The following is a 27,257-nucleotide window of genomic DNA, read 5'->3' on the forward strand; positions in this document are numbered from 1 at the left end:
TCTGTAATTTTATCTAGAACAGCGAAGTTGGTCAAATGTTGGCTTGACAAATTCTTAAATTTTAAGATAATAGTTAGATTGACAGTGTTTAATTTCAGTTTCCAACTCTTGACATGTAGTACACTATTCCTCAGTAGAGATGCACCGAAATGAAATTCTGAGTCGAAACAAAATAACTCTGGATGCACCTGTCAAAAAAACAGAAATAAAAAATATTGTAATAACTATTTATTATTGTATTCCATAATTGCAATTTTCGATCACTTTGATTTTCCATAATGTAATGGTTATTAAAAACTAATAATAAATAAATAAATAAATAAATAAATATATGTATATATATATATATATAGTAAGTCAGATAAGTCAGAATTATTATTTTTCTTCTGTTTTATTTCGGCGAGAATACAAGCAGTTTCTAAAAAAATTATTAGCCTCTTTAAGCAAAATTTTTCCCGATTATACAATAACCTGCCTAATTACCCTAACCTGCCTAGTTAACCTAATTAACCTTGTTAAGCTTTTAAATGTCACTTTAAGCTGTATAGAAGTGTCTTGAAAAATATCTAGTAAAATATTATTTACTGTCATCATGGCAAAGATAAAATAAATCAGTTATTACAAATGAGTTACTAAAACTATAATGTTCAGAAATGTGTTGAAAAAAATATTTTTTTCATTAAACAGAAATTGGGGGAAAAATAAACAGGGGGGCTAATAATTCAGGGGGGCTAATAATTCAGGGGGGGCTAATAATTCAGGGGGGCTAATAATTCTGACTTCAACTGTGTATGTATATATATATATATATATATATATATATATATATATATATATATATATATATATATATATATATATATATATATATATATATATATATAACATTTTCTGAAGAACTATAATTTGCAGCATATACACAAACAAAAATATATAAATATATAAATAAATATTTTATTGTGTGTTTATTTAAATACAAAATTATAAAAAAAAAAAAAAAATTAAATAAACTATAGTTTACCCCAAGCTGCAACAACACTAGCAAAATATAATTTTTCACTAACTTTTTAGATTATAATTTTATGGATTTAACTTTAAGATTGTATATGCTTTTGAAATATTTTAATTCGTGTTTGTATGTTTTGTACTTTTATTTCAATGATACTTATTTTCAGATATTATAATCTTGTTCTGCTAAAGCATTTGCTGACAACTTCAAAATGACTAATGTTATATCTTTGAAAGCAATTATGACTGTTTAGCAGAATTTTTACTTATCCAGCAAAACATTTTTTATTTGAAAAAATCATCAATGACTTAAATTACATTTTAAACCTGCTAGTATTAATCTGTCCAAATTCTTGCTTCTGGGGTGCAGGGAAATTGCCTCTGTTAATGCTCCAGCAGGTCAGCATGTTTTTTAACTTTTGTTTCTGGACAGTAGACAGTAGCTCTTCTCTGTAAGTTACATTCCATGATGAGGGGCACATTCTCTTTCAGGGTTTCATAATCTATGGGATAGGCATTAAATATGTATGAGCATACAAGATTAAATAAATTGCAAACATAGTGCTGCTTTTACACATCGAAGAACTTTCACTGTGATGATATGTTATCATGTGACTGATTCATAAAGCAAAATACTGACTTGGCACATGCACTCTGCTTGGCTACACTGGCAGGAGAGTGAAACAATACATAATCTATTTTCAGATAATATTTTCAGCCGGTGGTGTCTTTAAGCCCAAAACTGAAATTTCAATTTTCGTACATAAATTTTGGCGGCCAATATTCTTCGTATTCTTGTTTCTTAGTTCTGAATTTTGCACACCTTTGCTTTAAATGCATCTGGACAGAAAATACCATGTTATACCATGTTTCTTTGTCCTTTTATTTACAGTTAATGAACGTCTGATGCCCTTTGAAGAACCACATTCTCACATTGCCCAGATGGTAGTCATTCCTGAGATACCTGATGATGTTCTTAATAGTGATGGGGCGACTGTTATGGAAAGTGGTGATTTCTTGTCCTCTGTAACTGTAACCCCAACAATCAGTTTCATAAATGGCAATCTTGAGGTGACACTTCAACCTAAAGTTGTGACAAAAGAACCTAGAGGAGATACATTTGGAAGTGATTCTCTCGGAGTAACTGAAAAAATTGAAACTTTTGAATTAGATAGTTCATTAGTGGAAGCTGGCAGAACATCACATGAATCATTGGTGTCAGGTTCCACAATAGTGTCCCCTTTATTTTCCACAACCGTTGATCCCAATATTGAATTTGGCCAAAGAGGTTTAGCAGTAGAATCCACTCTTCCATCAGCTTCTATAGAAATTACTAAAGAGGAGATGCTCATATCTGAAGGAACATTCATGCCAAACATTACAACCTCTGCCAATGAAAAACAGGCTTCTTCAAAGCCTGTACATGCAGTTACTCCTTTGGATCATGATGACACTACCGAGTCACACATTTCCTCTCAAGTGCATGGTGTTAGCTCAATAACAGTGGGCAAAGCCCAATATACAGCTGCTACGACAAAGGTCATTGGAAAAACAGCACAGAAAGATGAATTTACTACAACCTCACCACCCACAGAGTTTACTTCTGCATCTTTGGACCATTTGGATACAGATAAAGTGAGCTTAGGGGTTCATACACCAGAAATGTTAACTTTGACTCCACCAATTCTAGTACATACAACAAGTAAACTTGATACAACAATTACACACAGAGAGCCATTAAGTGAGACTGCTGAAATGCATACAGTAATACCTTCAGAATCCATTATGGAAAGTACAAAGAAAGTAGAGATGACAACAGCAAAGGATGAGCTTTCAACATTAGATTTTTCTTCAGTTGCACCACATTCAGTGTCTGAAGCTTTAGGAGTTGAGACGTCTGATATGCTTAGAAGCACAACATTAAGTAATGCATTGTACACAACAAGCAAATCAGATCATGAATCCATCAAAAGCACTGAAAGAATTCCACTGTCCAGTTCAACAGAAGATGAGCTCTCAAAAGTTCAGACAACCGAGGCACATAGTAGAGAATCAGTTTCTTCTCTTGACTCTACTGAAACATTCATATCAAGCACTGTGAAACTGACAGGACAACCAATTACAAGTCAAATCAGTACATCACATCATGATCTGTCATCAAAACCATCTGAGTCCACAATTACCAATGTGTTAGAAACTCTTTTGTCGTCCTCTCAGACTGCACATTTAGATGAGGCATTATCCAAAATATCTGTCACAAGCACAATGACGTCAGAGAAGACAACTGCCAAAGATGTGCCATCACCGTCAAGTTTGTTTTCTAGGTTGCCATCAACAGAATCTGAAAGTTCAGAAAGTGGATTCTCTAGCAAAGAGTTTACAACTGGTTTTCCATTATTCTCCACAAGTCAATCAGACCAAGAATTTATCAGAACACCATCTGAAAGAGATAAATCAACCCCAGTTTCAGGCTCAACACATGCTGAAGCTACAAGTGATCGAACAAGTGAAGCACATAGTAGAGAACCTGTTTCTTTATATGGCACAGTACACACATTTACATCGAGTTCTTGGGGCTCAACTGGACAAACAATCAAAAGTCAAGACATTACATCAAATGCAGCAACATCTCCAGTGACTGTAATGGAGGACAGATATCTGTCTGCAAAACCATCTGAATCAACCAACACTGATGTATCAGAGTCTCTGTTCTCTACTCCTTGGACTGATAATTTAGACAAAACTTTATCTAAAATCACTGTCACTATGACCTCAGAGAACATAGTCGGCCAAGATGCTGTGTCAGCAAGTTTTTCTTCAAGCTTTCCATCAACAGAGTCTGAAAGTTCAAAAAATGGGACCGCTGACATGGATAGCAAAGAGTCCAGAACAACTAGTTCTTCATTGTTCTCCACAATCAAATCAGATGAAGAACTTACCAAAACACCATCTGACAGAGAGAAAACAGCCCTGGTTTCCACCTCAACACATGCTGAAGCTACAAGAGGTCAAACAAGTGAACCATCTAGAAGAGAACCTGTTTATACACTTGATTCTACTATATCCAATACAGTTCCTACATTTACATTGAGTAATGAGGGCTCAACAGGACAATTAGTCACAAGTCAATATATGACATCAAATACTCCAACAACCACAGTGACTGTGATAGACAGATATCTGTCAACAAAACCATCTGACTCCACTATAACTTATGTATCAGAGACTCTGTCCTCCTCTGCTCAGACTAGATATTTAGACAAGCCATTATCTAAAAGCACTGTCACAGAAACCTCAGAAAAAACAACCTCTACAGATGTGCTTTCACCATCAAGATTGCCATCAACAGAGTCTGAAGCATTAGGAGATGACACCTCTAATATGTTCACAACAGCAATCTCAATACCTAGTTCATCTGAGACCAAAAGAGATCAAAGAACTGAGACATATAGCACAGAACCTATTTCCTCTGTTGCCTTGACTGAAACTGACACAGGGTATGCATTAACATCACTGAACACTGGGGATTCAACAGGACAAACAGTCACAAATGAAGATAATACATCATACACAGCAACACCCACAGCTACTGTAATGAAGGACAAAGAGCTGTCAGCACACCCATCACATTCCACAATCATTGATGTTTCAGGCACTTGGTTTTCTTCAACAAAAGCAGTCGATTTAGATGAAACAACACATGGAAGCACATCAACATTAAAGACAACTGCTAAAGATTTGCTTACACAGTCAAGTTTTCCATCAACAGTGTCTAGGGTTTCTGGAGATGAAACCTCTGAGATATTTAGCAAAGATTATACAAGTTACACACTTCAAACAGCAACCATTTTAGACCAGGAACGCAGCAAACCACAGTCTCAGAAAACAACAGAAACCCCTGAACTTTCAAGCTTAACACATGCTGAAGCTGATCAGGCAGCTGAGACACAAAGTAGAGATAATGCTTATACGCTTGACTCTGAAACTAGTACAGTGCATACATTTACATCATCAGGAACTGAGTACTCAATAGGACAAGCAGTAACAAGTCAAGGTATTACATCACATTTAGCTACAACCAAAGAAACTGTGATGGAGGACAAAGAGCTGTCAGTAAAACCATCTGAATCAACTGTTATTGATGTTTCAGAAACTCTTTTCTCTTCTCAGACTGATCATTTAGACAAAACATCTGAGAGCCCTGTTACAATAAGGTTAGAGAGTACAACTGCAAAAGATATGCTTTCACCATCAAGTTTTCTTTCAAGCTTGCCATCAACAGAGGCTGATCCCTCAGTAGATAAGACCTCTGATATGTTCATGACAACAACAATCTCAATGTCTAGCTCGTCTGATATCACAAAAGATCCGACAACATATAGTACCGAACCTGCTTTTTCTCTTCTGAATTTATCTACTGAATTTAGTGAAGTGTATACATTAACACCATTGAATACTGGGCACTCAACAGACACAAGTGAAGACGTTACATCGCATATAGCAAGTAACACAGCTACAGTGATGGAGAACAAACACCTGTCAGCTAAATCATCTGAGCCCACAGTCTTTGATGAAACTCTCTTGTCTCCTGCTCAGACTGGACATATAGATGAGAAATTATCTGATGCTGTTTCATCAACCAGTTTGTCTTCAATCCTGCCATCAACAGAGACTGAAACCTCTGGAGATCTGACATCTAAAATGTTTAGCAAAGTGTTCACAACAAGTTCTTCTCTACATATGGCATCTGTGATGGATGATCAGACTAATGAGATACATAGTAGAGAACCTGCTTTCACTCCTGACTCCACTTCATTCAGCACAGTGCATATAATTACACCATTCAGCACTGAGTACTCAACTGGACAAACAGTCACAAGTCAGTTGATTACATCACATACAGAAACTGCAATGAAGGATAAAAGTCTGTCATCAAAACCAACAGAATCTCAAGGTTTACATACATTAGCTCCATTAGGAACTTCAGAATTCACAGGCAGCACAGTCACACTTGAAGATATTACATTGGATACAGAAAAAGGCACAAGTGTGATAGAGCAAAGAGGGACATTCGGAATGCCGACTGTGTCAACTCTCATTGATATGTCAGAGAGTTTGTCTTCTTCAGCAAATACAGAATATTTATTTGAAAAGTCATCTGAAGGCACAATATCTTCACACGACACAACCTTTAAAGATATTGGTTTATTGTCAAGATTGCCATCAATAGATTCTGAAGCTTCAGGAGAGCAGATATCTGAAACACCAACAACCACAGGGAGTGTGTTGCAAGAAAAAGGGCTGTCAACAAAATCATCTGAATCCACAGTTACTGATTTTTCAGAGAAAATTTTCTCCTCTGCTCAAACTGGACATTTAGATAAGATATTATCTGAAAGCACTGTCACTACCACAATGACGCTGGAAAAGACAACTGCACAAAATGAACCTTCACCATCAAGTTTTTTTTCAACATTTCCATTAGACCAAGAACTTACAAAAACCTCATCTGACATAGAAGAAACACGAGATAAGACAACAAGATATCAGACAACTTTGACACACGGCAGTGAACCTGTTTCCACTTTTGATTCTACTGAAACTAGTACAGAGCATGCAATTACAGCATCAAGGACTGAGTACTCAACAGGACATACAGTCCCAAATCAAGGTATTACATCATATACAGCAACTACAATGGCAACTGTGATGGAGGACATAGAGCTTTCAGCACATTCATCTGAATCAACCGTTAGTGAAGTTTCAGAGACTTTCTTCTCCTCAACTCAGACAGACCATTTAGAACAAACATCTGAAAGCACTGTCACAATTGCCTCAGAAAAAACAACTGCAAAAGATGTAGTATCACCAATCTTATCACAGACAGTTCAAAGTCAAGATACTGCATCAACAGTCATAATTCAAGGTAGTACATTTTTCACAGCAAAAACTGCAGCAACTGTGATGCAGGATAAGGAAGTGTCAACAAAACCTTCTGAATCCACAGTCATTGATGTTTCAGAGACTCAGTTCTCATCTGCTCAAACTGGGCGATTCGATGAAATTTTACCTGAGAGCACTGTCACAAGCACAATGACCTCAGACAAGACAACTCCCAAAGTTGTTCTTTCATCATTGAGTCTTACTTCAAGCTTTCCATCAACTGAGTCTGAAGATTCAGGAGATGATACCTCTGAAATGTCTATCAAACATTTCACCACAAGTTCTCCTCTTTATACTACAACTATATCAGATCAAAAACTTACAAAAACACCATCTGACACAGAAGAAACTATTCCAGTTTCAATCTCAACACATGCTGAAACTGTGAGAGATCAGACAATTGAGGCACCGAGTAGCCACTCTGTTTCTATGCTTGATTCTAATGGAACAAGTACAGTGCATACATTTACATCATCAAACACTGAGTATTCAACAGGACACACAAATACAAGTCATGATATAACATCACATACAGCTACAATCACAGCCATTTTGATGAAGGACAAAGAGCTGTCAGCAAAGCCATCTGTATTAACCAGTACTGATGTTTCAGAGACTTTCTTCTCTTCTTTTCAGACCGATCATTCAGACAAAACATCTGAAATGGATGTCACAGTGACCTCAGAGCAGACAACTGCCAAAGATTTAGTGTCGCCAATCCCTTTACTGCACACCACAAGCAGATCAGACAAACCTACAGAAACAAACTCAGTGTCCAGCTCAACAGATGCTGCCGTCACAAGCACAAAATCATCAGACAAGACAACAGCCAGAGATTTTTTTTCAACTTCAAGAATAGCATCAATTTTGTCATCTTCAGAGTCTGAGAGTTCAGGAGATGGAACAGTAGATGTCACAAGCTCAGAGTTCACAACTAGCAGGCCGTCACTGTACACTACTCCAAAGCCAGAAAAAGACCTCAGCAAAACAACATTTCACACAACAGAAGCAGTATCAGTGACCAGCTCAACACATGTTGAAGATCAGAAAACTGTGACAGATGGCAATGAATCTGCTTCACCTCTTATGTCTACTGTATCTTTCACAAAACATACTTTTAGATCATTGAGCACTGGGGAATCAGCAGGACAGACAGTTACAAGCCAAGATACTGCATCAACAGCAAGAACAGTCACAAATCAAGGTAGTACAACATTCGCAGCAACAGTGATGCAGGATGAAGAAGTATCAACAAAACCTTCTGAATCCACAATAATTGATGTTTCAGAGACTCAGTTCTCCTCTACTCAAACTGGACATTTAGATAAAATTTCGTCTGAAAGCACTGTCACAAGCACAATGACTTCAGACAAGACAACTTCCAAAGATGTTCTATCGAGTCTTTCTTCAAGCTTTCCATCAACTGTATATGAAGCATCAGTAGATGAGACCTCAGAGAAGACAACTTCCAAAGATTTAGTGTCGCCAATCTCTTTACTGTATACCACAAGCAGATCAGACAAAGATCTTACCAAACCTACAGAAACAATATCAGTGTCCAGCTCAACAGATGCTGCTGTCACAAGCACAAAATCATCGGACAACACAACAGCGAGAGATTTTTTTTCTACTTCAAGATTAGCATCAATTTTGTCATCTTCAGAGTCTGAGAGTTCAGGAGATGGAACAGTAGATGTCACAAGTTCAGAGTTCACAACTAGCAGGCCTTCACTGTACACTACTCCAAAGCCAGAAAAAGACCTCAGCAAATTAACATTTCATACAACAGAAGCAGTATCAGTGACCAGCTCAACACATGTTGAAGATCAGAAAACGGAGACAGATAGCAATGAACCTGCTTCATCTCTTATGTCTACTGCATCTATCACAAAACATACATTTACATCATTGAGCACTGGAGAATCTATGGGACAGATCATTACAAGCCAAGATACTGCATCAACCGTAAGAACAGTCACAAATCAAGGTAGTACACCTTTCACAGCAACAACTGCAGCAACTGTGACGGAGGATGAAAAAGTGTCAACAAAACCTTCTGAATCCACAATTATTGATGTTTCAGAGATGCTGTTCTCCTCTGCTCAAACTGGGCATTTAGATGAAAGGTCATCTGAAAGCACTGTCACAAGCACAATGACCTCAGAAAAGACAACTCCCATAGATGTTCTTTCATCTTGGAGTCTTTCTTCAAGCTTTCCATCAACTGAGGCTGAAGCTTCAGGAGATAATACTTCTGAAATATTTATCAAAGAGTTCACAACAAGTTCTCCACTTCATACTACAACTATGATTCCAGTTTCAAACTCATTACCTGCTGAAACTGTAAGCAATCAGACAATTGAGGCACAGAGTAGAGAACCTGTTTCTATGCTTGATTCTACTGAAACAAGTACAGTGCATACATTTACATTATCAAATACGGAGCACTCAACAGGACACACAATTGCAAGTCAAAATATAACATCACATACAGCTACAACCACAGCCATTTTGGAGAAGGACAAAGAGCTTTCAGCAAAGCCATCTGTATTAACCAGTACTGATGTTTCAGAGACTTTCTTCTCTTCTTCTCAGACCGATCATTTAAACAAAACATCTGAAATTGATGTCACAGTGACCTCAGAGCAGACAACTGCCAAAAATTTAGTGCACACACCAAACATATCAGAGAAAGATCTTATGAAACCTACAGAAACAATGTCAGTGTCCAGCTCAACAGATGCTGCTGCCACAAGCACAATATTATCAGAGAAGACAACAGCCAGAGATTATTTTTCAACTTCAAGTATAGCTCCAATTTTGTCATCTTCAGAGTCTGAGAGTTCAGGAGATGGAACAGTAGATGTCACAAGCTCAGAGTTCACAACCAGCAGGCCTTCACAATATTCTACTACAAATCCAGATATAGACCCCAGAAAAACAACATTTCATACAACAGAAGCAGTATTAGTGACCAGCTTAACATATGTTGAAGGTCAGAAAACCGCAGCAACTGTTATGCAGGATGAAGAAGTGTCAACAAAACATTCTGAAACCACAATCATTGATGTTTCAGAGACTCAGTTCTCCTCTACTCAAACTCGACATTTTGATGAAATTTCATCTGAAAGCACTGTCCCAAGCACAATGACCTTAGACAAGACAACTCCCAAAGATGTTATTTCATCATCAAGTTTTTCTTCAAGCTTTTCATCCACTGAGTCTAAAGCTTTCGGAGATGACACCTCTGAAATGTTTATCATAGAGTTTACAACAACTTCTCCACTTTATACTACAACTATATCAGATCAAGAACTTACAAAAACACCATCTGACACTGAAGAAACGATTCCAGTTTCAAGCTCAACACATGCTGAAACTGTAAGCACGCAGACAATTGAGGCACAGAGTAGAGAACTTGTTTCCATGCTTGATTCTACTGAAACAAGCACAATGTCAAGTCAAGATATAAAATCACACACAGCTACAAGCACAGTCATTTTGGTGAATGACAAAGAGCTGTCAGCAAAGCCAACTGTATTAACCAGTACTTTTGTTTCAGAGCCTTTCTTCTCGTCTTCTCAGACCGATCAATTAGACAAAACATCTGAAATCAATGTCCCAGTGACCTCAGAAGAGACAACTGCCAAATATTTAGTGTCACCAATTTCTTTACTGCACACCATAAGCAGATCAGACAAAGATGTTACCATGCCTACAGACACAATCTCAGTGTCCAGCTCAACAGATGCTGCTATCACAAGCACAAAATCATCAGAGAGAACAACAGCCAGAGATTTTTTATCAACTTCAAGAATAGCATCAATTTTGTCATCTTCAGAGTCTGAGAGTTCAGGAGATGGAACAGTAGATGTCACAAGCTCAAAGTTCATAACTAGCTGGCCTTCACTGTACACTACTCCAAAACCAGACAAAGACCTCAGCAAATCAACATTTCATACAACAGAAGCAGTATCAGTGACCAGCTCAACACATGTTGAAGATCAGAAAACTGAGACAGAGATCTTTGAACCTGCTTCATCTCTTATGTCTACTGCATCTATCACAAAACATACATTTACATCATTGAGCACTGGGGAATCAACAGCTGAGACCGTTACGAGCCAAGATACTACATCAACAGTAGGAACAGTCACAAATCAAGGTAGTACACCTTTCACAGCAACAACCGCAGCAACTGTGATAGAGGATGAAGAAGTGTCAACAAAACCTTCTGAATCCACAATCATTGATGTTTCAGAGATGCAGTTTTCCACTGCTCAAACTGGACAATTAGATGAAAAATTATCTGAAAGCACTTCCACAAGCACAATGACCTCAGACAAGACAACTCCCATAGATGTTCTTTCATCATCAAGCCTTTCTTCAAGCTTTCCATTAACTGAGTCTGAAGCTTCAGGAGATGAGACCTCAGAAACGACAACTGCCAAAGATTTAGTGTCGCCAATCTCTTTACTGCACACCACAAGCAGATCAGACAGATATCTTACCAAACCTACAGAAACAATCTCAGTGTCCAGCTCATCAGATGTTGCTGTCACAAGCGCAAAATCATCTGAGAAGACAACAGCCAAAGATTTTTTTTCAACTTCAAGAATAGCATCAATTTTGTCATCTTCAGAGTCTGAGAGTTCAGGAGATGGAACAGTAGATGTCACAAGCTCAAAGTTCCCAACTAGCTGGCCTTTACTGTACACTACTCCAAAATCAGACAAAGACCTCAGCAAAACAACATTTCATACAACAGAAGCAGTATCAGTGAGCAGCTCAACACATGTTGAAGATCAGAAAACTGAGACAGATAGCTTTGAACCTGCTTCATCTCTTATGTCTACTGCATCTATCACAAAACATACATTTACATCATTGAGCACTGGGGAATCAACAGGACAAACCATTACAAGCCAAGATACTGCATTCACAGTAGGAACAGTCACAAATCAAGGTAGTTCACCTTTCACAGGAACAACTGTAGCAACTGTGATAGAGGATGAAGAAGTGTCAACAAAACCTTCTGAATCCACAATCATTGATGTTTCAGAGATGCAATTCTCCACTGCTCAAACTGGACATTTAGATGAAAAATTGTCTGAAAGCACTGTCACAAGCGCAATGACCTCAGACAAGACAACTCACAATGATGTTCTTTCATCATCAAGCCTTTCTTCAAGCTTTCCATCAACTGAGTCTGAAGCTTCAGTAGATGAGACCTCAGAGAAGACAACTGCCAAAGATTTGGTGTCGCCAATCTCTTTACTGCACACCACAAGCAGATCAGACGAATATCTTACCAAACCTACAGAAACAATCTCCGTGTCCAGCTCATCAGATGCTGCTGTCACAAGCACAAAATCACCAGAGAAGACAACAGCCAGAGATTTTTTTTCAACTTCAAGAATAGCATCAATTTTGTCATCTTCAGAGTCTGAGAGTTCAGGAGATGGAACAGTAGATGTCACAAGCTCAAAGTTCCCAACTAGCTGGCCTTCACTGTACACTACTCCAAAGCCAGACAAAGACATCATCAAAACAACATTTCATACAACAGAAGCAGTATCAGTGACCAGCTCAACACATGTTGAAGATCAGAAAACTGAGACAGATAGCTTTGAACCTGCTTCATCTCTTATGTCTACTGCATCTATCACAAAACATACATTTACGTCATTGAGCACTGGGGAATCAACAGGACAAACCGTTACAAGCCAAGATACTGCATTCACAGTAGGAACAGTCACAAATCAAGGTAGTTCACCTTTCACAGGAACAACTGTAGCAACTGTGATAGAGGATGAAGAAGTGTCAACAAAACCTTCTGAATCCACAATCATTGATGTTTCAGAGATGCAATTCTCCACTGCTCAAACTGGACATTTAGATGAAAAATTGTCTGAAAGCACTGTCACAAGCGCAATGACCTCAGACAAGATAACTCACAATGATGTTCTTTCATCATCAAGCCTTTCTTCAAGCTTTCCATCAACTGAGTCTGAAGCTTCAGGAGATGAGACCTCAGAGAAGACAACTGCCAAAGATTTGGTGTCGCCAATCTCTTTACTGCACACCACAAGCAGATCAGACGAATATCTTACCAAACCTACAGAAACAATCTCCGTGTCCAGCTCATCAGATGCTGCTGTCACAAGCACAAAATCATCAGAGAAGACAACAGCCAGAGATTTTTTTTCAACAATTTTGTCATCTTCAGAGTCTGAGAGTTCAGGAGGTGGAACAGTAGATGTCACAAGCTCAGAGTTCACAACTAGCAGGCCTTCACTGTACACTACTCCAAAATCAGATAAAGACCTCAGCAAAACAAAATTCCCTACAACAGAAGGAGTATCAGTGAGCAGCTCAACACATGTTGAAGATCAGAAAACTGAGAGAGATATTGTTGAACTTGCTTCATCTCTTATGTCTACTGCATCTATCACAAAACATACACTTACATCATTGAGCACTGGGCAACCAACAAGACAGACCGTTACAAGCCAAGATACTGCATTAACAGTAAGAACAGTCACAAATCAAGGTAGTACACCTTTTACAGCAACAACCACAGCAACTGTGATAGAGGATGAAGAAGTGTCAACAAAACCTTCTGAATCCACAATCATTGATGTTTCAGATAAGCAGTTTTCCACTGCTCAAACTGGACATTTAGATGAAAAATTATCTGAAAGCACTACCACAAGCACAATGACCTCAGACAAGACAACTCCCAAAGATGTTGTTTCATCATCAAGTTTTTCTTCAAGCTTTCCATTAACTGAAGCTGAAGCTTCAGGAGATGAGACCTCAGAAACGACAACTGCCAAAGATTTAGTGTCACCAATCTCTTTACTGCACACCACAAGCAGATCAGACGAATATCTTACCAAACCTACAGAAACAATCTCCGTGTCCAGCTCATCAGATGTTGCTGTCACAAGTGCAAAATCATCTGAGAAGACAACAGCCAGAGATTTTTTTTCAACTTCAAGAACAGCATCAATTTTATCATCTTCAGAGTCTGAGAGTTCGGAAGATGGAACAGTAGATGTCACAAGCTCAGAGTTCACTACTAGCTGGCCTTCACTGTACACTACTCCAAAGCCAGACAAAGACATCATCAAAACAACATTTCATACAACAGAAGCAGTATCAGTGACCAGCTCAACACATGCTGAAGATCAGAAAACTGAGACAGATAGCTTTGAACCTGCTTCAACTCTTATGTCTACTGCATCTATCACAAAACATACATTTACATCATTGAGCACTGGGAAATCAACAGGACAGACAGTTACAAGCCAAGATACTGCATCAACAGTAGGAACAGTCACAAATCAAGGTAGTTCACCTTTCACAGGAACAACTGTAGCAACTGTGATAGAGGATGAAGAAGTGTCAACAAAACCTTCTGAATCCACAATCATCACAATCATTGATGTTTCAGAGATGCAGTTCTCCACTGCTCAAACTGGACATTTAGATGAAAAATTGTCTGAAAGCGCTGCCACAAGTGCAATGACCTCAGATACGACAACTCCCAAAGATCTTCTTTCATCATCAAGCCTTTCTTCAAGCTTTCCATCAACTGAGTCTGAAGCTTCAGGAGATGAGACCTCAGAGAAGACAACTGCCAAAGATTTAGTGTCGCCAATCTCTTTACTGCACACCACAAGCAGATCAGACAAAGATCCTACCAAACCTACAGAAACTATCTCAGTGTCCAGCTCAACAGATGCTGCTGTCACAAGCACAAAATCATCAGAGAAGACAACAGCCAGCAAATTTTTTTCAACAATTTTGTCATCTTCAGAGTCTGAGAGTTCAGGAGATGGAACAGTAGATGTCACAAGCTCAGAGTTCACAACTAGCAGGCCTTCACTGTACACTACTCCAAAATCAGACAAAGACCTTAGCAAAACAACATTTCCTACAACTGAAGCAGTATCAGTGACCAGCTCAACACATGTTGAAGATCAGAAAACTGAGAGATATAGCCTTGAACCTGCTTCATCGCTTATGTCTACTGCATCTATCACAACACATACACTTACATCATTGAGCACTGGGCAACCAACAAGACAGACTGTTACAAGCCAAGATACTGCATCAACAGTAAGAACAGTCACAAATCAAGGTAGTACACCTTTCACAGCAACAACCACAGCAACTGTGATAGAGGATGAAGAAGTGTCAACAAAACCTTCTGAATCCACAATAATTGATGTTTCAGAGGTGCAGTTTTCCACTGCTCAAACTGGACATTTAGACGAAAAATTATCTGAAAGCACTACCACAAGCACAATGACCTCAGACAAGACAACTCCCAAAGATGTTCTTTCATCATCAAGTTTTTCTTCAAGCTTTCCATTAACTGAGTCTGAAGCTTCAGGAGATGAGACCTCAGAGAGGACAATTGCCAAAGATTTAGTATCGCCAATCTCTTTACTGCACACCACAAGCAGATCAGACAAATATCTTACCAAACCTACAGAAACAATCTCCGTGTCCAGCTCTTCAGATGCTACTGTCACAAGCACAAAATCATCTGAGAAGACAACAGTCAAAGATTTTTTTTCAACTTCAAGAATAGCATCAATTTTGTCATCTTCAGAGTCTGAGAATAAAGGAGATGGAACAGTAGATGTCACAAGCTCAGAGTTCAGTACTAGCTGGCCTTCACTGTACACTACTTCAAAACCAGACAAAGACCTCAGCAAATTAACATTTCATACAACAGAGGCAGTATCAGTGACCAGCTCAACACATGTTGAAGATCAGAAAACCAAGACAGATAGCATTGAATCTGCTTCACCTCTTATGTCTACTGCATCTTTCACAAAACATACATCTAGATCACTGAGCACTGGGCAATCAACAGAACAGACAGTTACAAGCCAAGATACTGCTTCAACAGTAAGAACAGTCACAAATCAAGGTAGTACACCTTTCACAGCAACAACTGCAGCAACTGTGATGGAGGATGAAAAAGTGTCAACGAAACCTTCTGAGTCCACAATCATTGATGTTTCAGAGACGCTGTTCTCCTCTGCTCAAACTGGACAATTAGATGAAAAATTATCTGAAAGCACTTCCACAAGCACAATGACCTCAGACAAGACAACTCCCATAGATGTTCTTTCATCATCAAGCCTTTCTTCAAGCTTTCCATTAACTGAGTCTGAAGCTTCAGGAGATGATACTTCTGAAATATTTATCAAAGAGTTCACAACAATTTCTCCACTTTATACTACAACTATTTCTGATCAAGAACTTACAATAACACCATCTGACACAGAAGAAACAACTGCAGTTTCAAGTTCAACACCTGCTGAAAATGTAAGCGATCAGATAATTGAGGCACAGAGTAGAGAACCTGTTTCTATGCTTGAGTTTACTGAAACAAGTACAGTGCAAACATTTACATCATCAAACACTGAGTACTCAACAGGACACACAATTACAAGTCAAGATAAGACATCACATACAGCTACAACCACAACCATTTTGGTGAAGGACAAAGACCTGTCTGATAAGCCATCTGTATCAACCAGTACTGATGTTTCAGAGACTTTCTTCTCTTCTCAGACTGATCATTATGAGAAAACATCTGAAAACAATGTCACAATGACCTCAGAGAAGACAACTGCCAAAGATTTAGGGTTGCCAATCTCTTTACTGCACACCACAAGCAGATCAGACAGAGATTATACCAAACCTACTGAAACAGTCTCAGTGTCCAGCTCAACAGATGCTGCTATCACAAGCACAAAATCATCAGAGAGAACAACAGCCAAAGATTTCTTTTCAACTTCAAGAACAGCATCAATTTTGTCATTTTCAGAGTCTGAGAGTTCAAGAGATGGAACAGTAGATGTCACACGTTCAGAATTCACTACTAGCTGGCCTTCACTGTACACTACTCCAAAAACAGACAAAGACCTAAGCAAAAAAACATTTCATACAACAGATGGAGTATCATTGACCAGCTTAACACATGTTGAAGATCCGAAAACTGAGACAGATAGCTTTGAACCTTCTTCATCTCTTATGTCTACTGCATCCATCACAAAACATACATTTACATCATTGAGCGCTGGGGAATCAACAGAACAGACCATTACAAGCCAAGATACTGCATCAACAGTAAGAACAGTCACAAATCAAGGTAGTACACCTTTCACAGCAACAACCACAGCAACTGTGATGCAGGACGAAGAAGTGTCAACAAAACCTTTTAAATCTACAATCGTTGACTTTCCAGAGACGCAGTTCTCCACTGCTCAAACTGAAATATTTGATGAAAAATTTTCTGATAGCACTGTCACAAGCACAATGACCTCAGACAAGACAACTCAGAAAGATGTTATTTTATCTTCAAGTCTTTCTTCAAGCTTTCCATTAACTGAAGCTGAAGCTTCAGGATATGATACCTCTGAAATTTTTATCCAAGAGTTCACAACAAGTTCTCCACTTCATACTACAACTATTTCAGATCAAGAACTTACAAGAACACCATCAGACACAGAAAAAAATATTTCATTTTCAAACTCAACACATGCTGAAACTGTAACCGAACAGACAATTGAGGCACAGAGCAGAGAACCTGTTTCCATGCTTGACTCTACTGAAACAAGTACAGTGCATACATTTACTTCATCAAACACTGAGTACCCAATAGGATACACAATGTCAAGTCAAGATATAAAATCACATACAGCTACAACCACAACCATTTTGTTGAAGGAGAAAGAGCTTTCAGCAAAGCCATCTGTATTAACCAGTACTGATGTTTCAGATACGTTCTTCTCTTCTTTCCAGACCGATTATTTAGAAAAAACACCTGGAATTAATGTCACAGTGACCTCAGAGAAGACATCTACCAAAGATTTAGTGTCGCCAATATCTTTACTGCACACCGCAAGCAGATCAGACAAAGATCTTACCACACCTACGGAAACAATCTTAATGTCCAGCTCATCAGATACTGATGTCACAACCACAAAATCATCAGAGAAGACAACAGCCAGAGATTTCTTTTCAACTTCAAGAATAGCATTCATGAATTTGTCATCTTCAGAGTCTGAGAGTTCAGGAGATGGAATAGTCACAAGCTCAGAGTTCAAAACCACCAGGCCTTCAACATACATTACTCCAAAACCAGAGCAAGACCTCAGCAAAACAACATTTCATTCAACAGAAGCAGTATCAGTGACCAGCTCAACACATGTTGAAGATCAGAAAACGGAGACAGAGAGTGGAGAACCTGCTTCCTCTATTGTTTCTTCCACATCCAGCACATTACATACATTTATGTCATTGACAGCTAAGGAATCAACAGGACAGACAGTTACAAGCCAAGATAATACATCAGCTGCACAGACAGGGTCAATTCAAGGTAGTACACTTTTGACAGTAACAACCCCAGCAACTGCAATGCTGGATGAAGAAGTGTCAACAAAATCTTTGGAATTCACCATCATTGATGTTTCAGAGACTTTGTTCTCCTCTGCTCAAACTGGACATTTAGATGAAATATTATCTAATAGCACTGTCACAAGCACAATGACATCAGAGAAAATGACTTCTAATAAACTGTCTTCATCAAGTTTTTTTTCAGGCTTTCCACCAACTGAGAATGAAGTGTCAGAAGATGACACATCTGATATGTTTAGCAAAGAGCTTATAACAAGTTCTTCTTTTCATACCACAAACAAATCAGACCAAGAACTTACAAAAACACCATCTGACAGAGAAGAAACAATATCAGTTTCAAGCTCAGCACATGCTGAGACTACAAGAGATCAGAAAATGAAGCCCCATAGTAGAGAACCTGTTTCTGTGCTTGACTCTTCTGAAACTAGTACAGTGCATACATTTACATCATCAAGCACTGAGTATTCAGCAGGACATGCAGTCACAAGTAAAGGTATTACATCAAATGTAGCTACAACCATAACAACTGTGGTTGAGGACAAGGAGCTGTCAGCAAAACCATCTGAATCAAGCTTTATTGATGTTTCTGAGACTTTCCTTTCTTCAACCCAGACCGATCATTTAGACAACACTTCTCAAACCGATCATTTAGACAACACGTTATCTGAAATCAATGTCACATTGACCTCAGAGAAGACAACTACCAAATATGCAGTATCACCAACCTCTTTACTGCATACCACAAGTGGATCAGACAAAGAACTCGCCAAACCTACAGAAGTCTCAGTGTCCCGTTCAACAGATGCTGCTGTCACAAGCACAAAATCATCAGAGAAGACAACAGCTAGAGATTATTTTTCAACTTCAAGAATAGCATCAGTTTTGTCATCTTCACAGTCTGAGAGTTCAGGAGATGGACCAGTAGATATCACAAGCTCAGAGTTCACAACCAGCAGGTCTTCACTATACACTACTCCAAAACCAGAACAAGACCTCAGCAAAGCAACAGTTAATACTTCAGAACCAGTATCAGTTACCAGCTCAAGACATGCCGAAGAACAGAGAACTGAGACAGATAGCAATGAACCTGTTTCTTCTCTCATAGCCTCTGTATCAAACACAACACATATATTTATTTCATTGAGCACTGGGGAATCAACTAAACAAACAGTTACAAGTCAAGATACTTTCTCCTCTGCTTGGACTGGACATTTAGAAAATATATTAACTGAAACCTCTAAAGACTTTTTGTCACCATCAAGTTTTGTATCGAGCTTGCCCTCAGAACTTGATAATTCAGGAGATGGCACCTCTAATGATGTAGGTAAGCAGTTCACAACAAGTGCTTCAGTGTATACCACAACCGCATCAGATGTAGTGCTCAACAAAACAACAGCAACAATATCAGTTTCCAGCTCAACAGATTCTGAAGTAACAAGGGAAAATATTGATTACTCAATAGAAAGAACAGTAACAAGTGATGAAATTTCATTTCACACAACTGAGTCTGCTGCTATAGAGAACAAAGATCTGTCACCAAAACCATCTGATTCCACAATTTTGCATGCTTTGGACACTCTGTTCTCATCCTCATCAATTTCTGAAAGCGCTGTCACAATGACAACTGACTTACAGAAGACAGCTTCAAAAGGCATTCAGTCAACAAGTTCCTTAATGTACCCCACAAGAAAATCTGACATCGATTTCACTGAAAATACACAACAAACCTCAGGGTCCAGTTCATCAGATGCTGACCTCACCTCACATCACTCAAATAAGGCAAATGGTAACAAACTCATTTCTACTCTTGATTCTACTGAAACTAGCACAGTATATACATTAACATCATTGATCACTGGGGAATCAACAGCACAAACAGTCACAAGTAAAGATATCACATCAGACACAGCAACAACCACAGCAACTGTGATGCAAGACAAAGAGTTGTCAGTAAAACCATCTGAGTCCACCATCAATTATGTGTCAGAGACTGTGTTTACTTCTACTCAGACTGATGACAAAACATCTAAAAGCACTGTCACCATGGCCTCAGAGAAAACAACTCTGTCACAATCATATTTTTCTTCTAGATTGCCATCAACAGAATCTGAAGTTTCTGGGGATTACAGCTCTGAAATGTTTAGCAAAGAGGTTACAAAAAATCATTTGCTGTACACTACAACAAAAACAGGCTTAGAATTCAGTAAAACCACAAACAAAAACTTAGTTTCCAGTTATGAAGATAGAATTACACCAACAACTAAATCACTTAATCATTACATTGTAGACACTGATGAGACAGAAGTTCAAGAAAGTGACCACACATTAGAGCCAGTGAGGCCTGACAGTTTATCCACAACTGAATTGTTTTCAGGCAATGTCCAAAAAGTGATTACAGAATCATCTATTGAAGAAGGCAGTGGAGACCTAAGTGAAAGCTCTGGTAAAATATCCTCTTCTGCTGTAGAATCAGTTCCTCCCCAAGTTACTCCATCTGAGGTCAAGACAGCTGCTGTTAGTTCTAAGTCTTTAGCTGATTCCAGAGAGCAGCCATCAGAAAATATAACAGCTACAATAGATGTTAGAACAACTATAAATGGATATACAGAATCAAGCTCATTTACTTTAAAAGAGGTAGAAAGCTCTGGTCATCAGACTACAGAGATGTTTACCACAGCTCCCTTGGAGCTTTTGACTACAAGACTCCCAGGCTCTGCTATTGCTACTGACACTGCCTCAGTACTTTCCACAATGTATCATACTATTACAGATTCACAGTCAGCTAGACACACCACAGAATCAGTCAAATCAAGTAAGCCTAACCATACCACATCTTCAACTGTCCAAACAACACCTGCTAGTTACAAAATGACTTCAGTTGCAGCCAGGACAAGAGCAATTACATTATCTTCTAGTGAAAACAATAGCAAGCACACTACACTTTCAGTTGTAGATGCAGAGGGTGACACAGGAAATGAAGAAACATCAGGGATGTCCACTTCCATGGGTGTTTCAGCAGTTGCCATCAAAACTCAAACTAGCACGGTTCATATAACTAGCACAGAACCTGACAGGGACATCACTATAACACAAGGTACCAACACTATCACCTCTGCACTTTTAGACAGTGAGGGTTCTGGTGTTGTAGAAGATGACCAGGAAACTGCTCAGTTAGAGGGGTCTGGTGAGGAGGACAGAGTGAGCACAACAGCTGATCTATATGATAATTACACTGTGGCCACAGATGAGGCAGAAATTAATGAGAATGTCTACACCTCAAAGCCAGTGAGTATTGAGAGTTTCTCCCATTTTGTGTCTTCCACAACTGAATCAACATTACTGTCTAGCACAGTACAAACAGTAATCTCGGCTTCTGAAGTTACAGCTGAAAGTGAATTGGAAGATGACAGCTCTGGTGGTGAATTTTCAGCAGAAGCTCTTGAAACAGTTCCTGGAGATATGTCTCCTGATGACAAAACACAGAGAACTGAAGCTGCATTACTTGATATAGTAGTATCAAGTACATCTGAGACTTTATCAGTTTCAGGCACACCAAAAAGTACCATACAGTCAAGAACTATTGATACCAACCTAAATAGTCAAACCAAAGAAGACGACAAGGTATTTACCTTACCAGAACATTCTACAGGTGATGTATCCAAAACACTAACAACTAAGTCATATGATGATCTAACTGTAAGAACAGATGAGGCAGAAGTTGATGAAACCGAGAAGACAACAAGTGTTTCAAGTGCTGCATTTGTCACTGGTAGTACAGATTTTATACATCAGTCAACTTCATCCCCATCTCCCTTAGTCCTAAGCTCCACCCTATCAACTGTAACATTTACAATTTCAAATTCTGAGGATGATAGTGGGGACGACTCAACAGAGACAGATGGAGCAGAAGATGGATCAGGTGATGATACAACTTATGTGACATCATCACCTTTGCTCTCAAGCTCAGAGATGACAGAAGCAGCCATTAGCATAACACCATTTAGCTCAGTCAGCAGTGGAGAGGATATTACAGCCACAATTGTTTTACACAGCACCATAACACCTGAAATGCAAACTGTGTTCTCAAGCACAGATGCTGAAAGTTTCTCTCAGTTTTCAGAGACCAAGCAGGAACCAACTGGTGGTTCTGTTTTAGACTCAACAGCCACTAGCTTTACTGCTCTTGTCACATCTTCTGATGTGACAACCAACCATATTACATCGCCTTCATTAGTGACATCTCAAGGTTCTCTGTCCACCCCTACTTCATCTGTTTCCTTGAATGACACTAATCATCAAGTCACTTCAACAAGCTCTGTCTTAATATTCACAGAGGAAGAGGAAGATGAAGATAAGCTGTTTTTGACTGTAACAGCGAGTATGAAACATCATACTCCAGAAGTTACCACAAAGGATGACATGATCATTGATGCAGATACTACTTCTATTTTAGAGCAGTCTTCACCTTTTGCCCCTACAATTGTTACAGAGGAAGCAGCTGGGGTAACCCCAGTTGTCATTACAGCACATCCCTCAAGCCTAATGACAGAGGAACCAGTGGGTTCTGGAATGGATAGTACTGAGTTACCTGAGTTATATGTAGGATCTGAAACCACAGTAGATGAATCAATATACAGACATCAACAGACAACATCTACCCCAGACATTCTTCAAAGCAACTCAGCATATGTAGATAGAGAACCGCAAGCAACACAAACTAAACAAACTGAGACTACAAATGAGCAAGATGGTCATACCTTCACAGAACCCACTCTTACGATGAAGACACTGACTAATAACTCTGCATCCTCTACATCTACTAAAAGTTATATGAAAACGTCCACTTTATCCCCCAAATCAGTTCTAATCATTCAGGCTGGATCAACAGAAGCGTCTATAACTAAAAGTGAAACAATGTCATCAACAGCTGTAGAACGAGAGACAACACCTCTACCATTACATAAAATGTCTTCTGAGGTGGAAGTGTCAAGTCAGTTAAGAAACCAATATGAACCAATTCAAACAACAACTAGTATTCTATCAGTTAACACAGATGTAATTTTAGAAATGACAAGTGCTGATGATATTGAACAAAGTACTCCCTCTTCTGATATGGTAAGTCAGGGGAGCGAATCAACAAACGCAGATGTATCATCTGATATTTCTGAGAAAACCACAGGTGCATTATTGTCAACAGATGACGGCTCAGGTGACCAAATAGTTGATTCATTTACAGAGCTGCCTGAATCAACAGACTCAATTTTAACAGATGAATCAGTGACATTCTCTGTGGAGACTGATATTGAGATTAATTTTGCAACAACCCTCTCGCCCCAAGCAATTACAGTAACTGATGGAGAACTATACCAGCAAGCTTTGTCTGAGATGACAGTGACACATAAGCCCAACACAGAATTCAGGACTGATGAAGACCCATCATTGTCATCAACAACAATGCCTACTTCCCTTATATATGAATCAAATTTGAATACAACAATGAACATAGTAACATTAGTAGGATCTCTTTCATCTACCTCCATTCCAGGACGGAGTGAAAAACCAGGAGCCACACTTCCCTCTGAGGAAATAACGAATGATTCCATAGATTATGACACAAAAACAGAACCTTATAATGTTGAATCCATTCCAGATTTCGAAAATTATACTGCTCTAGATATTAGCTCAGAAGATGTGACAAACCCCAATGATGTGACCCAAACTAAAAATGAGTTTGATACCACCTCACCATATGAAGTTGAGACTACCTTTGATGCCATCTCAGAATCAATAGCTGACTCAGACGTTGAGACTTCCCCAAAACCTGGTGAGGATAGTGCAAGCACTGATGGAGATGAAGTGAACCAAACAGACATTGAGAGTGCAACTCTCTTAGATGTTAGCTCAGAAGATGTGACAAGCTTCATTGACATAACCCAACCAGATAGTGTGACAATCTTCACCATGTCACAACCTGATATTGAGACCGGTTTTGTGGCCACCTCACAGCCTGATATTAGGACTGGTTTCGAGACCAGTTCACATTCTTATACTGAGACTACATTTGATGCCATCTCAGAATCAACAGCTGACCCAGACATTCAGACTTCCTCAAAACCTGATGAGGATAGTGCAAGCACTGATGGAGACGAAGTGAACCAAACAGACATTGAAAGTGGAGCTCTCTTAGATGTTAGCTCAAAACATGTGACAAGTACAAGTGACATCACCCAACCTGAAAATATGAGAAGCATCACCAGGTCACAGCCTGACATTGACACAAATTTTGACATTACCTCACAGCCTGATATTAGTCCTGGTTATGAGACCACATCACAACCCGATATTGGGACTGATTTTGACACCACCTCACAGTCTGATATTGAGAATACATTTGAGAACATCCCAGAATCAACAGCTCACCCAGACATTGAGATGTCCCCAGAACCTGATGAGGATAGTGGAATAAGTATTGATGGAAACACAGAAGTAGACGTCTTGAATACTGAGACCAGCTCTCAGCTTGAAACTGAAGGTTTTAAGTCAACAATGCAACCAGACATTAAGCGAGCCTCAGGAACTGAAAATGATGCTTCTGTGACCAGCTCACCAACCAATAGAACAAGTGGTTTAGGGCGAAGCACATCTGGAGAGGTAACAAATACATTATCCGAAAAGCATACGACCTCAACAAGACCTTCTGAAGTCACAGATGAACCAAATTCTGCTGCTATAAGTGAGGAAAAGGACCAGGAAGAAGGTGGACGTGAGGATACAACCCTAGCTGAACAAACAGACATAGGATTTAGGAGCACAGCACAGCCTCAATTTGATAATTCTTTTACTTCGAGTATTGTGAAGAGCAGCTCAGAGGAGGATTCAATTATCAACCCATCATCTGGTGAGGTTCAAGCAGTTATTCTGTCCACAACAACAGGCTCACCTTTACTTCTGACACCAGAAAATGATGTAAAGATTGTCAGTAAAGAAACTTCCTCAGAAAAACAAGAGGCAGCTGGTCAGATCGAAGAAGCTGTAACTCTTAAAACTGAGATCCCAATTCAAGAAATGGATCTGATGACGTCACCAGTGCCTACAACTCAGAGTGAGACTGCAACAACATTAGCTTCTCCTGAAGATGTTTTAGAGCCTGCTTTAGTTGAAAGTTCACCTACAAGTGCACAGAATGAAACCACAACACGCAGTGCAGAAGATGTTGCACACACAATAATTGCACAGACAGTTGAAATTCCAGGTATGATACAGACATGGTTTAAAAGACAAATTTAACAGAATGCTTTACCTGGATAAATATATACCTAAATCCACTCTTGTCTTCTGCAGGTATTCACTCCTGTTCTGATGCTGTTTGCTTGAATGGTGGTACATGTATAAAAACAGGTGGTGCTCAGATCTGCATATGTCAACCTGGATACAGTGGTGAACAATGTGAAATAGGTAAGCTATGCCAGATTTTTTTATAATTTATTAAAGGTGTACAGCAGAAATTTTGTAAAGTCTGAAAGGGCTACATCTACACAGCTACATCTACGGATACTTCATTAATATAGCATAATGGTAGTGATACTCTACAACAACAATTGCTATTTTTTGTTGCTTTGAGGTAGGTTTAGGGTTGGGGTAGAGAATAGATTTTAATAAACCTGATGGAAATGGGCAGTTTAAAAAATAATCTAAGTAATTATTGTTAAGTTCCTGTTGGGGATGTTTACCAGCTGTGGCTGAAACATAAAATTACAAGAGCTTTTTAATTTTGCATCAGTTGTTTCAGTAAGCATGAATTTGATCATTTAAGCAGATTAGTAGAAATCCTGTCATTACAGTGCTGAACCATCTTTAGCTAAATGTAAACAAGCAATTATAAATGCAAATTGTTTAAAGGTTTACTAAGCAAAGTTTACAAAACAATATTATAACGATATTTAAAAGCACAAAAAAACAACTCACCAATAACCCAACAAGACCTCACTGCTTCTGATTTTTCCACTATCATGACCAAACAAGGCTGTGAGTCTGATACAGTGGTCAAAATCATTTTAAAAATATTTCTTAGTGCACCATGGAATGATAAATTAGTGTAGATGTACAAAAGTGAATCAGGAAAATACCGTTGTGAACAGTTTCAAATACATAAAAAAAAATTAATTACTTAATAATATGTTTTAGTGTATATTTTTTTTTACACAAAAAATCTATTAAAGTGCACCTTTACCCTTTTTTAAGTTGACTAAAAACACTTTTTACATAATTTATCACATTTTTTTGTCTGTTTTTTTAGACATTGATGAATGTCACACAAACCCTTGTCGTAATGGAGGAACATGCATTGATGGCCTAAACTCATTCACCTGTGTATGTCTTCCAAGTTATGCAGGAGCACTGTGTGAACAAGGTAAGGCTATACTTATCTTATAAGCTCTTTACTTATTTACACATACATTTGAAGCTGTCTAAGGAAGGCAATCACTGAAGTCACAGCACAGGATTTTTCCACTTTCCAATATTGTGTGAAGCCACACAGCCTGCTGTGGAGATCTACCATGTGAACATCTAAGCTTTTATATGCAACCATCGTTAATAAAAATACTCAGACATACTTTACAGATATGAGTTTGGAAAATCTAACTCACTCTTTGGTAGATCCTGACAGATTACAGGTTTTCACGTGATGTAACTGTGTTGTATGCTAGCAGACAGGCATAATGATGCTGTACTTTCCACTATTTAAGAGGATACCGTTTCTCACAGCTCATTTGAACAACACGGTTAAGATCATCACTCTTTCCCTTATTACTCTGTGCATGAATGCGGTTACTTTCTTGTAAGCTTTATCATCTTGA

General features: G+C 38.7%; 1 protein-coding gene across 1 annotated transcript in view; it reads left to right on the forward strand.

The window, feature by feature from the left end:
- Positions 1 to 27,257, forward strand: part of vcana (versican a) — a 62,272-nt gene that overhangs the window by 19,535 nt on the left and 15,480 nt on the right. The window contains exons 7-10 of the mRNA XM_056457141.1: positions 1,901 to 2,643; positions 7,588 to 25,651; positions 25,741 to 25,854; positions 26,696 to 26,809. Of these exons, the coding sequence (XP_056313116.1) occupies positions 1,901 to 2,643; positions 7,588 to 25,651; positions 25,741 to 25,854; positions 26,696 to 26,809 (19,035 nt within the window). The remainder of the gene's footprint in view (positions 1 to 1,900; positions 2,644 to 7,587; positions 25,652 to 25,740; positions 25,855 to 26,695; positions 26,810 to 27,257) is intronic.

Source organism: Danio aesculapii, chromosome 5, assembly GCF_903798145.1.
Source record: "Danio aesculapii chromosome 5, fDanAes4.1, whole genome shotgun sequence".
NCBI classification, from domain to species: Eukaryota; Metazoa; Chordata; class Actinopteri; order Cypriniformes; family Danionidae; genus Danio; species Danio aesculapii.